Genomic DNA, 12,308 nt, shown 5'->3' on the forward strand with positions numbered 1-12,308 from the left:
GGAGCTGGACAGCCCGGGTTCAAGCCTGGGCGCGGCCACTACTGCTGTGTCACTCTGGGCATTGTCCCTTCACCTCTCGCGGCCCCAGGGTCCCCATCCGTAAAAGGGTCCCCATCCCCATGCTCTTTGTATCCCAAGAGCATGTGAGGATCTCATGAGGTTTGTTAGGCACATGGTAGACAACTCAGTAAATTGTAGTTGATGGAGTTGTTTTTATTATTAGGACAGAGATCGGTGTTGCAATTTCCTGGAACACCGGCTTTTTAAAAAGTCACATTCCAGTTTAGAAGGAAGCCTGCAGAGGCCACATCTTTGGGCTAAAACTATTTATTAACATTTTATTTTTTTATTAATACCCTGAAATTGGCAGTGAAATTTTCGAATATTTTTAAAGAGCAGGGAAACAGAGCCCTCGAAGAGGGGATGAACGGCCTCTAGTCTTCACAACGAGCCATTGCAAGGGCTGAAGTTATTTTTTTTTTTTAAAGATTTTATTTATTTATGTGACAGAGAGACAGCCAGAGAGAGAGGGAACGCAGCAGGGGGAGTGGGAGAGGAAGAAGCAGGCTCACAGCAGAGGAGCCCGATGTGGGACTCGATCCCGGTACGCCAGGATCACGCCCTGAGCCGAAGGCAGACGCTTTAACGACTGCGCTACCCAGGCGCCCCAAGGGCTGAAGTTATAATCCAAGGTTCTGGTGGAGAACTGCTCCCTCTTATTCCTTCCACCTGAAAGAAAAAAGCATCAGAGTGGTGTCTTTTTATCCCCAACGGCAGACAATTAGATACCCAGGAAAAACCTCATGGATATTATTTCCTAAGATCTGACTAACGCTTTCTGTGTTTCCAGGGTATTTCCATATACTATGTCTTCTTCAGTGCTCATAACAACTTGACAACCTGTATGTGTTAACACACTCCACACACCATTCTAGAGACAAAGACGTGAAGCTCCCGAGCCTGAGCTGCTGGGCTGAGGGGCATGTCAGTGACAGAGACTGTTCCCACCCCGTGCCGTCTCCCACTACACGCTGGCTGCCCAGATTACTCGCCCGGTGGCGCAAGTTGAATTCCCTGTGTGACTTCTCAGTCTCCCAATCAGCCGGGAGATATTTGTCACCTTCAAGGGAATTTATGGTATATGCCATCTCAAATGCCAAAGAACACATCTCTCCGAAAAATGCAGTCAGTCCATGTGCGGCGAATGCAGCCACCAGCATTAGTAATCCCCAAAGGGGTCACATATTTTGGATTTCACATCAATTTCTCATAAATATAGCAACCAGACTTACTTTTATTTATTTATTTATTTACTATTTTTTAAAGATTTTATTTATTTATTTGACAGAGAGAGAGACAGCCAGAGAGAGAGGGAACACAAGCAGGGGGAGTAGGAGAGGAAGAAGCAGGCTCCTAGCAGAGAAGCCTGATGTGGGGCTCGATCCCAGGACTCCGGGATCATGCCCTGAGCCAAAGGCAGATGCTTAACGACTGAACCACTCAGGCGCCCCCAGACTTACTTTTAGATGATGACTTTGTGGATTTAGCGACAGGGCTGAGTTACCTTCAACTCTTGTAAGCACACGTGTGAGCCCTGAGAACCTTTTGCAAATATTTAGAAATTCACTGTGTGTCCTTGTGTGGTTTTTTCCTCCCAGGACAACTAAATTCTTGAGACCTGTGTGGACATATAGGATATTGGACTTGTTCTCTTAATTTTATTATTATTTTTTACGTATGTATGACCCTAACGGTGAATTACTTGGACTATAACATTTGGGTTGTTATTTAAAACATTCTTAAATAATAATTTATCATTATTAAATATAATTATATAGTTGTATTATATATTACATAATATTATAAAAACATAATAATGTTACTTCAAAATACAAGTGTAGATATATATTTAAAGGTTTCCAAAGGATGTAGCCTCTTTTTGATTTAATTTTTATTTATTTTATTTAATTTTAAAAAAGATTTTATTTATTTATTTATTTGAGAGAGAGAGGGGAGGGGGAGGGGCAGAGGAGGAGGGAGAGGGACAAGGAGACTCTGCTGGGAGCACAGAACCCGACACGGAGCTCGATCTCCAAACCCTGAGATTATGACCTGAGCTGAAACTAAGAGTCTTGGACATGTAACCGACTGAGCCACATAGGTGCCCCTAATTTTTAAATAGTACTCATTTTAGCATACCTTCCGGAGCCCTCAGATGCACGTAGACCGTCTCCATAGAAGCCCTAAGAGAGCTTACTGGGACACAGAACTGAAAGAGGAAGCTGGTTTCTGTTCTTTCAGCCCAGTTGTTCACAGTCCCTAAGAGTAGATTATGAAGTAGGAGTTGGGCCAGGTGTTTTTATTTTAATGAGAGAGTTTGAAAACCCAGCGCTATTAGTTTGGAAGTTTCGGAATGTGACATAAAGTGGTCATGCTCACCGTAAGGACCTCTGCACGTCTCCACGTTCACTTGGCGAGGTTTGAAGGAGGCCGGAGGTAGCAGTGCAAACTGCATTCTTTGAATGCCCGTGACGTGTGAGACACTGAATGAGGCACTTTATGTATTTTAGTCCAAAGTCTTGCAACAGCTCCACAGGCATAGGTGGTTACCCTCCCTTAAAAGAACTGATGAGTAGGCAGTTTGCCCAAGGACACACAGCTAAGTGGCAGAGCTGGTTTTGAAGGGAGATTTGTTGGATTTCAAAGTCTGGGCTCTTTGAGCCTCCAGCTTTTAGAGCAGGATTCCCTAGATAATGTCCTGGTAGGACACAGCGTTCCTCAAGATAGTAATAGATGTGGCCTGTAAGAATGTCAAAGAATGTTTGGAAATGCTGGCATTAAAACATAAACAAGCTCCATGCCTGCTGAAGGTACTAGAATGTTATAAACCTCGGAGGGATCAAGTGTGCACCATTTCCCAAACTTTTCTTGACACAGAATGTCTGTTTTCATGCGATGATTATTAATTTCTCTCAGAAAGGTGTTTTGCAGAGTAACCATTTTGGTCTATGTGGGCCAAACCCAAAAGCAAAGTACAGACTTCTCCATTTTCTAAGAAGAATTCATTCTGTAAAACTGTAGGGAGAATTTTCTTAGGTTGAAAGCATAATTTCCATTTATTGGAATGGGGAAAAAATGGGTTTCTGTGTCTCAGATTGACAATCGTTTGTGTTAAAAAAAAAGTGAATTGTATTAAAGAAAGATGTCTTCTGTCGAATGTTGCTTATTGGAGCATAACTCAGAACCTTTCCTTAGCTCTGTTGGCTGACTGCTTGCAGGGCAGGGTGTGGAGGTCTGCGCATGCCAGCGCGGGGAGCCTCTCTTCATGCTCATCTCCTCAAATATTCTCTTGCCTTAGGTTCTGAAACTCCCACCCTCCTCCTCCCTTGACCCTCAGAGCTCTGCTCTCTTGGCTTCCAGTGTCCTGAGACTTCTTTCTGCTTTGATTATGAAAGGCCCCTTAATTAATGGGGTTCTGTTTGTGTCCGAAGCTCCTCCCCTCCTCTCTCTATCTGCCCTCAAAGTGTTCTTATACCTGTTCTGCTTCCTACTTGGCCTGTGTGCTGAAGACTCCTAGATCTTCACCCCCAGCCTCTTTCTTGAGCTCCAGGTGAACATTTCCACCTTAATGTGCCACTGGAAACTCAAGTTCACAATGTCCGAAACTAAACTCATGACCTTCTCCTGAGATGACCATGACCTGAGATCTTGCTCCTTTTTCCCCTTCTCTTTGCTAAATAGCCTCATGTTGCATCTAGTGTGCATGTTGGGACGTTGGTGTCATCATGTGATCCCCACCACCCCCCATCATCTATTTCCTAAAAGGGGAAGTCTGTTCATTCTGCATCCACGTGGCTCTCTCAGCGATTCCCTGCTCCCCTTCTCACCCAGCCGCCTCCAATCTGGGTCATCCTGTCACAGGAGGATGCTTCTCACAAGGGCTGGTGTTCCCTTTCCTGAGGCATCCTGCAGATTGCCCTAGAGATGCCTTTCTGAACTGTGGGTCTATAGTTCCCGAGCCTTTAATACTTCCCTGTTACCCCCAAATGGATCTGTTATTCTTTTGTCTGCTCTTATTTTGCTAGGAGATAGCATTTCCTAACATATATGAAGTGCCGAACTCAGTGTCTCACGTGTGGTAGATGCTCAAAAAATGTAGTTTATACCATTACCACCGAGGACCCCTTCAAGCCTTGCAAAGTTGACATGGCGTCTTTCACCAACTCAGTGAATGTGGCTAATTTCAGGTTCACATGGGGCAAAAAGCCTTTATATCGGCACAGAGCCAAAATCTTTATTGTGGAATTTTATCTACTAGTGAATCAAAAACTCACAGAATAACCGATTAGAAAGAAAGGAGCAACTGGTTAGCGTTCTGTTGGCTTTATAGATTATGGGTGGCCTGGTCACCACAGTTAGTTGAGATATGTGGATTATTTGATAATTCTCCAAGCACAGAGAGATTGTAAAGTAGGTGAGGTACACCTCTCACCACCTTTCTGCCCCTCTTTTGCTCCCCCCACCCCTGACTCTTTCCCAACCACTCCGACCTCTTTCTTGGCATACGTGCCTTCCTCCAACAGATTTCTGGGCATCCTCTTTGCGTCGGGTTCTGCACTGGGCGGGGCCCTGGGGACCGAGCAGGGAACGCAAGCTGAGGTCATCCTGAGTAAGCAGGACTTCAGAGCAGTGGGATGGCTATTTGGGGTTTGGGAGTCAGAGGAGACTTCCCTAGAGAAGTAATATTAAATCAGGACCTGACAGCTGAGGATGGGCCAATTAGGGTGGAGTTCTGGGGAAGGAGCTTTGCAGGCCCGGGGGAGCAGATCCCAGGAGGACAGAAGCGGTCTGGCACATTCCACACACAGGCTGGGGGAGCTGGGAGCTGGAACGGAGTGAAGGAGAGCAGGCGATATGGTAGGAGAGGTTGAGTCCCGTGGGCCACGATACAGAGCTTGCATTTTCTTCTGCTTATGGTGGGGGCCACCAGAGGATGAAACAGCTGAGTAATGTGATCTGAAGTCCATTGTGAAAGCAGCACGAAAGGAGGGAAGGGAGGTGACGAGGGAGGCAGGGAAGAGAGTGGGAGGCAGGGTCTAGGGAGAGAGGACAGGCTAACTCTCTTCAAGGAGGCTGAATGTGCTCATTCACAAATTGTCCCTCTTCTTGAGGTCTCAAGGACTCAAGAAACTTCTTTTTAAAAGCAGTGGCTGACATACTACTTAATGTTTGAATCAGAGCAGATACAGAAGTAAAAACGGTTCCAGGAGTAACTGCCGTTTCTTTGCCTGAGGAAGCCATGCTTGGGGAGGACGCGTACCCAGAAACGTGAAGGACGCGTTAGAGGGGGCAGGTGGCAGTCACCCCTCAGCAGCCATTGAGCTCCCATGGGGTTTCGGTTGTTTCCTAATGCCGTATAAACTGAATATCTCCTTTTCTTCTTTCCTTTTCCCTACCTCGTGGGTTACAGGTTCTCTTAGCGCTCGATGTGACCACTCTGGACGGTGCAGCTGTAAGCCAGGTGTGACCGGAGACAGGTGTGACCGCTGTCTGCCAGGCTTCCACTCGCTCACTGACGCCGGGTGCGCCCAAGACCAACGGCTACTGTAAGCACCCGCCCACACCACTGCAGCTGCGGCCCTGAGGGGTGACAATGACACTGACAGCCGTGGCCACTGACATTGCTGACCACCAGCCGTGTGCCAGGCGCTGTTGAGGACCTCACGTGGGTCATGCCGTTTGATCCTCACAATAAGCCTCAGAGGTTGGGATTAGCATTACACTCAAGTGGAAGAGAAGAAATGTACACCCCGAGGGGCTAAGTTTCCCCAATATTACTGATAAGGGTGGACCTCACATTCAGGCCCAGAGTTTGGGCTCTGAAACCTACGTTCTTCACCCCGGTGATCGCCCCCTTTTAGACGAACGAGGATGGAGGTAAAGAGGCCTCCAGATTCTTACCTGGGACCCATTTCGACCCAAATGAATTTGGACTAAAAAACTATTCCCCTTGAGTTTGAAGCATTCTCTATCCCTCCTCATATTCTTTCCCGGAAGAGGGGCGGCTGGGTAGCTCAGTCCGTTAATTGTCCTGCTCTTGATTTCAGCTCAGGTCACGATCTCATGGGTTGTGAGATCCAGCCCCGTGTTGCATTTGAGCTGGGTGTGAATTCTGCTTCAGATTCTCTCCCTCTCCTCTGCCCCTCCCCCTACTCATGCACGTGCTCGCTCGCTCTCTCTCTCAAAAAAAAAAAATTCTTTCCTGGAAGAAGATGGAGCATACATTATAAATCACATGAGCAATCACAGGGATGCAGAGAGGCAGGTAGTGGGATGGCTGAGGGGAAAGGGAGCTCGGCAGGAAAGCCGTTAGCTGGAAGGGGCCCGTGGAGGATGGCTGCCCCTGCCCCTTTCTCCAGCCTCTTGCCCTCCATGCTGGCACTGGCCTGGCTACCACTGTGCCCAGCCCTCTCACCCTTGGGCTTCTGCACATACTGTTCTCTTCCAGGCTTCCCTGCCCCCTTTTAGATTGTCTTCAGAGACTCTTCCTTTGGCCCGGTCTCCCTTTGAAAATGCTTCTAAAACATGAAGTTGATTGTACCACTTCTGTGCTTGCAACCCTCCAGTAGCTCCCTGTCCTACTCAGAATGAGATACAGACTTCTTTTGCAGACCAGCAGGGCCCTGCAAGATCCTCCGTCCTCTGCACCCCCGGCAGTGGACTCCCGCTGCGTTTCCCATGGTTCTCCGGCTGGCCCCCCGGCACTTGGCCCCACCCTGCCTTCCCTTCTTCAAAGGAGCCAAGCCAAGGGACCTCGGCCCTGGCCTGGAGCACTCCTGCTTCCTACGGGGCCACAGAGAGCCCCACGGGCTCCATCCCCACCTCATCACTCCTCACAGAGGCCTTCCCTGACTCTCCCCACCCCCCTGAGTTCTGACAGATGTCACTTCACTTCTCTCTGTATTTGTTTGTCTGTCTCACCCACCAGAACGAAACCCAGTGTTGGCTTTGTCTTGTTCCTACTGCAACCCCAGTGCCCAGAGTGGGGACAGGCATGCAGACGGGGGGGGGGGGGGCACCTGGTTCCAGCTGGCCTTAGGCTTCGCTGCCATCATTGTTCATGTGTCTTCACTGCCTGGAGACTCTTGGAGACCAGGATCCTATTTCTTAGTGTCCTTGGTGCTTAGCAACTAGTAGATGGTGCCTAATGTTTGTCAAAGGGTCCAGATAAGTCGTGTGGAGGGGCTAGGACGGGAGGAGAGCCTCACAAGTGAAAGACGAGGACTGGAGAAGGGATCTTCAGGGAGCCTGACAGGACGGGACTCTGACTGGATGAGAAACGTGAGGGGGAGAGGGGAGCCCATCCAGGTTTGGGTAGGATTTGGATGGGGTCAAAGGACAGTCAGAGGAGGAGCGAACAGTGGGGAAAAGACAGATTTGGTTTTAGACCCATGAGATGGATGCCTAGGACTGTGTGCCCACTGAGTGATACTAGTCAGAAGCCAGAACACTAAGAGATTGTGCCAAAACGAAATGATGGAAACACTGATGGATTCCTTCATTGAGAAAGTCTTGCAACCAAAAAAAAAAAAAAAAAAATCAGTCAAACTCAGAATTCCACTCCTAGGAGTACACTGAAGAAATATGAAAACTTATATATCTGCGTAGAAACGTGTACACAAATCCTCCTAGCAGCATTATTCATAGTAGCTAAGAAGGGGAAACAACCCCAATGTCTATCAGCTGCGGAATGGATAAGCAAAATGTGGTCTATCCATGTGATAGAATTTAATCAGCCATAAGAAAATGAATTATTGATACATGGATGAAGTATAACATTGGATGAACCTTGAAAACATACTAAGTGAAAGAAGCCGAACACAAAAGGCCACCGATTGTATGAGTCCCTTTACAGAAAATGTTCCGAATAGGCAGATCTATAGACACAGCGAGTAGATTAGTGGCTGCCTAGGGCTGGGGGGAGGAAAGGGGAGGGTGATTGCTAGGGGCACAGGGTTTCTTGTTGGAGTGATGAAAATGTTCTACAATTAATTAGGGTGGTTGAGAATCACTAAACTGTACTAAATTCTACTACTCTGGGAATCTACTAACACCCAGCAAATTGTACATTTTAAATGGATGAATTTACGGTATGTGAATTGTGTCTTTTTAAAATTTTTATTTTTTTTTAAAGATTTGATTTATTTATTTGAGAGAGAGAGGGGGAGAAGCAGACTCCCTGCTGAGTGGGGAGCCCAATGTGGACTCAATCCCAGGATCCTGGGATTGTGACCTGAGCTGAAAGCAGACACTTAATCGACTGAGCCGCCCAGGTGCCCCTGAATTATGTCCTGATAGAAGTGTTACCAAAAGAAAGAACTAAATAAACGAAAATAGCAAGTAGATGGAATCCATCACAATGAAAGCAGTCATCACCGAATTAAACAATAGAGAAGCAAATGATAAATTAAAATTTAAAAAGGCAACTTAACCAAACAGTCCACCAAACTAAACCAAACCAAACTGAACCGTTTAGTGATGGATTTGTTTCCCATTCTGGCGCAAACCCCTCTTCTTCTTAGGGGTGGGTAGCAAGCAGTTCGTGGGCCGGCTGTCACCCTCAGAGTAGCGTGAGCCCAAACAAACGAGTCCTTAAAGGGTCTGGGAGAGATCAGCGCAGACAAGGAGAGCTGAGACGGGCCTCACTGAAGATGAAGGATGGACTTAAGTTGGTGACATTTGCTTAGGAGCACTTGATCTTTATATGGATAGCTGAAAAGCACTTGGAGACACATCCCTAATTTTCTTTTTCTTCTTTCCAGAGACCCCAAGTGTGACTGTGACCCAGCTGGTGTCTCGGGGCCCTGTGATGAGGGCCGCTGTGTCTGCAAGCCAGCTGTCACTGGAGAGCGCTGTGACAGGTCTGTGTGAACTGTGGCCCTGCAGACACAGCAGGGAGAGTCTCTTGGCAGCTAGCATGCACTCAGAATTCATCCTGAGTGCAGTTATGGAAAAGGGACACTTAACAAGTGTTGACGACCTCTGTCCTGTCCTCTGTCCTCAAAAACTTAGCTTTTTAAAAAATACAGCTGAGTCCCCAAATCCCCCTGGACCCCATCTTTTGTTGTGGGCCCCCTCTCTTTGTTTACGATCGGCAGCAGAGGCCCAGGGGCCCAGGGAGTCCCCTTGCCAGCTGACTCCCAATCCCAGGTGCTCCCATACAAAGTGGCTTGCAATAATGAGGTCACATGACTCAGCTCGGTCCCAGAAAAGGCCTGGCCTAATTAAGCATGTTGGGAACGTGCTAGTAGGAGGAAATATGGCCATATATAACCATCATGTGCAGCAAAGGAACCGCCCTGGGATGGGCTGGTGGTTGCATGCACACGCATGAGCCGGGAGAAGATGTAAGAGCCCTTTGGGCCCCGAGCCATGTTGGGGCAGGTGGTGCCGTAAACAGTGACCCAGCCTCCCTTGCCGCTTGCAGACATTCCTTAAGGACAAATGGCTCAGACTTAAAACTCTTCCCTTCTCTACGATCGCCGTGGGGCTGGCCCCAGAGATGAAGGCTTTCTCCTCGTTTTCTTAAAAGTAAGAAAACACTTCTTTGGCATCCTGACAATCACTTATACCTGGGCAGAGAAAATACCAGATACATTCCCAGCTCGTGTTTCCAGGGGGTTCTTTGCTGCTGAGGTAGAGGGAGGGAAACACAGCTTACGTGTTAGAAGAGGAGGCACTTTTTGAAAAGGTTTTTAATTTCACAAGGTCACACAGAAACAGAAAACCACATAAAACAAATGTCAGCACTGCCCCTTCTAAGAAATAGACCTTCACTAAAAATGTGCCGTCCCAGTGACAACACCCTCCCTCCTTTCGAGAAGTCACCACTGTTCTGACCTCTGTGTAATCACTTCCTTACTTTTCTTCATAATTTATTACCCGGTTACATCCCTCAACACTGTCATTGAGTTTTGCCTGATTTCTCTTGGTTCCTCCCCTGCCTTCTTTTCTCATTCCCTCCCCCTCGCTTTCCGTGCCTCTCCTCCCTCCCTTGCCCTCCCCCCTTCCTTCCTTGCTTTTTAGTCTCTTAAACTCTGCAAGTATCCTCCGAAGAAACCATAATGATTTTCTTTAAGCCCTTGCTCTGTAGAGAAAAAAACAATGCTTATTTATATACAGCTGTTCTCTGAAGCGTTTACTGTTCACACTTAACCTGCTGTTCTAGGATTTTGCACAATAAATAGACTCCCGTCATAGGGGCCAGAGGATTAGACCCCATGACTTAGAGGTAGATGTACCTGGTTTGAAAATCTTGTCTCAGTCACTTACCAGCTCTATGACCTTGAACAAGTTTCTTAACCTCTCCGGCCTGGGTGTCTTCGTCTAAGAAAATTGGAAGCTGGGAGCCTGGGTGGCTCAGTTGGTTAAGCGTCCAACTGTTGATTTCAGCTCAGATCGTGATCTCAAGGTCATGAAATTGAGCCCCTCATCAGGCCACGTGCTGGATTTTCTCTCTCTCTCTCCCTCGTCCCCTCCCCCTGCTCACTCTCTCTCATTCTCTAAAATAAATAAATAGTAAGTAAATAAATAAGTTCATTTATTTTAAGAAAGAAAATTGGAAATACAATTCCCTTCTCATAGGGTTGTACCAAGGACTGAATTGGAGAACATACATGAAGTGCCTGGCATAGCATCAGTGCTAAATAAATGGTCGCTGAAACATAGTATTATTTCGTGAAGAAGGATGTAATTAATTTGAACAGAGAAAAACAAGTCCTCCCCAGCTGCTCCTTCTTCTCTGTGACCCCAACATCTGTGACTTGCCTGGAAGCTGTGGTCCTCAGAGAAGCCACTGATGGGTGGGACACAGCCTACGTCTTGCTTTTGTAGGGAGCCTGCAGCCATCCTTCTTTGTCATACCCCCACCTGCCCCTTTCCCCGTGGACCAGAGCAGGGATATAAGGGGCAGGATGGTGGGCAGCTCCTAGTGTTCTTGTGCTGGTCAGTATAGCTGAGCGGGTGCTGGGGCTGGGACATTGGCCTTTCCTTTCCTGGCCCCACCTCCCACTCTTTTGCCCCATTAAACACTTGCTCTAAGACAGGGCCAGCCCCACATCCCCCTGCCCCAACTCTTCTTGTCCTGCTCATGTGACTTCCATTTGGTTCCTCACCAAGGATGGGAAATCACTAAGTTCCCAGGCCACCAAGTCCAACGTAACTGTGCTCTGCCACAGGGACAGAAAGTGAACCTTCATGGTCTCTCAGTGGGGGCCGTGACTGTCCATCACGTGCGGGAGAGGGGATGCTATGTGTCGTTTAGTATTTCCCAGTTCTGGGAATTAATAGGGCCAGGTGGGAGAGAAAGTAGAAAAGATCAGTCATCATATTCTCTATATGAAGTAAGAAGTAACCTCTAACATTGTCCTGATTTCTAAAATGCCGCTACAGGTGTCGACCAGGTTACTATCACCTGGATGGGGGAAACCCTGAGGGCTGTACCCAGTGTTTTTGCTATGGGCATTCAGCCAACTGCCACAGCTCTGGAGACTACAGTGTCCATAAAATCACCTCTACTTTCTACCAAGGTAAAGTGTTCTGTTTCTAGAATTTTGTTTTTAACATTGTATAGAGCTTTACGCTTACAGACAACCTCCTCCTCATCACAGCTTGGGAAGTTTGCGTAGTCTTTAGCAGCTCTCTTCTAGCTCTTAATGGACATTATTTTGTCTGGGCAATAAGGCAGATCCCAACGTCTTGAAAAAGTCATAGCCGCACAGCTGACTCATACCGGTGTATGAGTAACTTGAAAGAATAACTAAAAAGAGACCAGATTTTCATCTCCCTGCACTTCCCATCTCCATGCATTTTAAAACCACAAAAGAGTCTTTCATTTGGATTGGGGGCGTTTATGTGAGCCTTCCTGGAGTTCACACTCATTAATAATACTGCTTTCAGGGGTGCCTGGGTGGCTCCGTCGTTAAGTATCCGACTCTTGGTTTCAGCTCAGGTCATGATCTCAGGGGTCATGGGATTGACCCCACTTCTCTGCTTGAAAGATTCTCGCCCTCTGCCCCTCCTCCCACTCACATGTGCGTGCTCTCTCTCTCTCAAATAAATAAATAAATCTTTTAAAAAATACTGTTTTCACGTACATTAAATGAGTTAATGTTTGTGAAATTAGTTATCAAGCTACAAAACCCTATAAAAACCTAGATTGACTTGATTTCAACTTTGATTTTCTGTTTGAACATGCTGGACCCTCTTCACTCACGAAGGCCAGACCCTATTTATGGAAATAAAATAAA

At 47.1% G+C, this 12,308-nt stretch overlaps 1 protein-coding gene across 1 annotated transcript in view; it reads left to right on the forward strand.

The window, feature by feature from the left end:
* Positions 1 to 12,308, forward strand: part of LAMC2 (laminin subunit gamma 2) — a 55,567-nt gene that overhangs the window by 20,819 nt on the left and 22,440 nt on the right. The window contains exons 4-6 of the mRNA XM_045811405.2: positions 5,471 to 5,606; positions 8,823 to 8,921; positions 11,452 to 11,588. Coding sequence (XP_045667361.1) covers positions 5,471 to 5,606; positions 8,823 to 8,921; positions 11,452 to 11,588 — 372 coding nt within the window. The remainder of the gene's footprint in view (positions 1 to 5,470; positions 5,607 to 8,822; positions 8,922 to 11,451; positions 11,589 to 12,308) is intronic.

This window comes from Ursus americanus, chromosome 2, assembly GCF_024610735.1.
Source record: "Ursus americanus isolate L20-20 chromosome 2, mUrsAme1.1.p, whole genome shotgun sequence".
NCBI lineage: Eukaryota > Metazoa > Chordata > Mammalia > Carnivora > Ursidae > Ursus > Ursus americanus.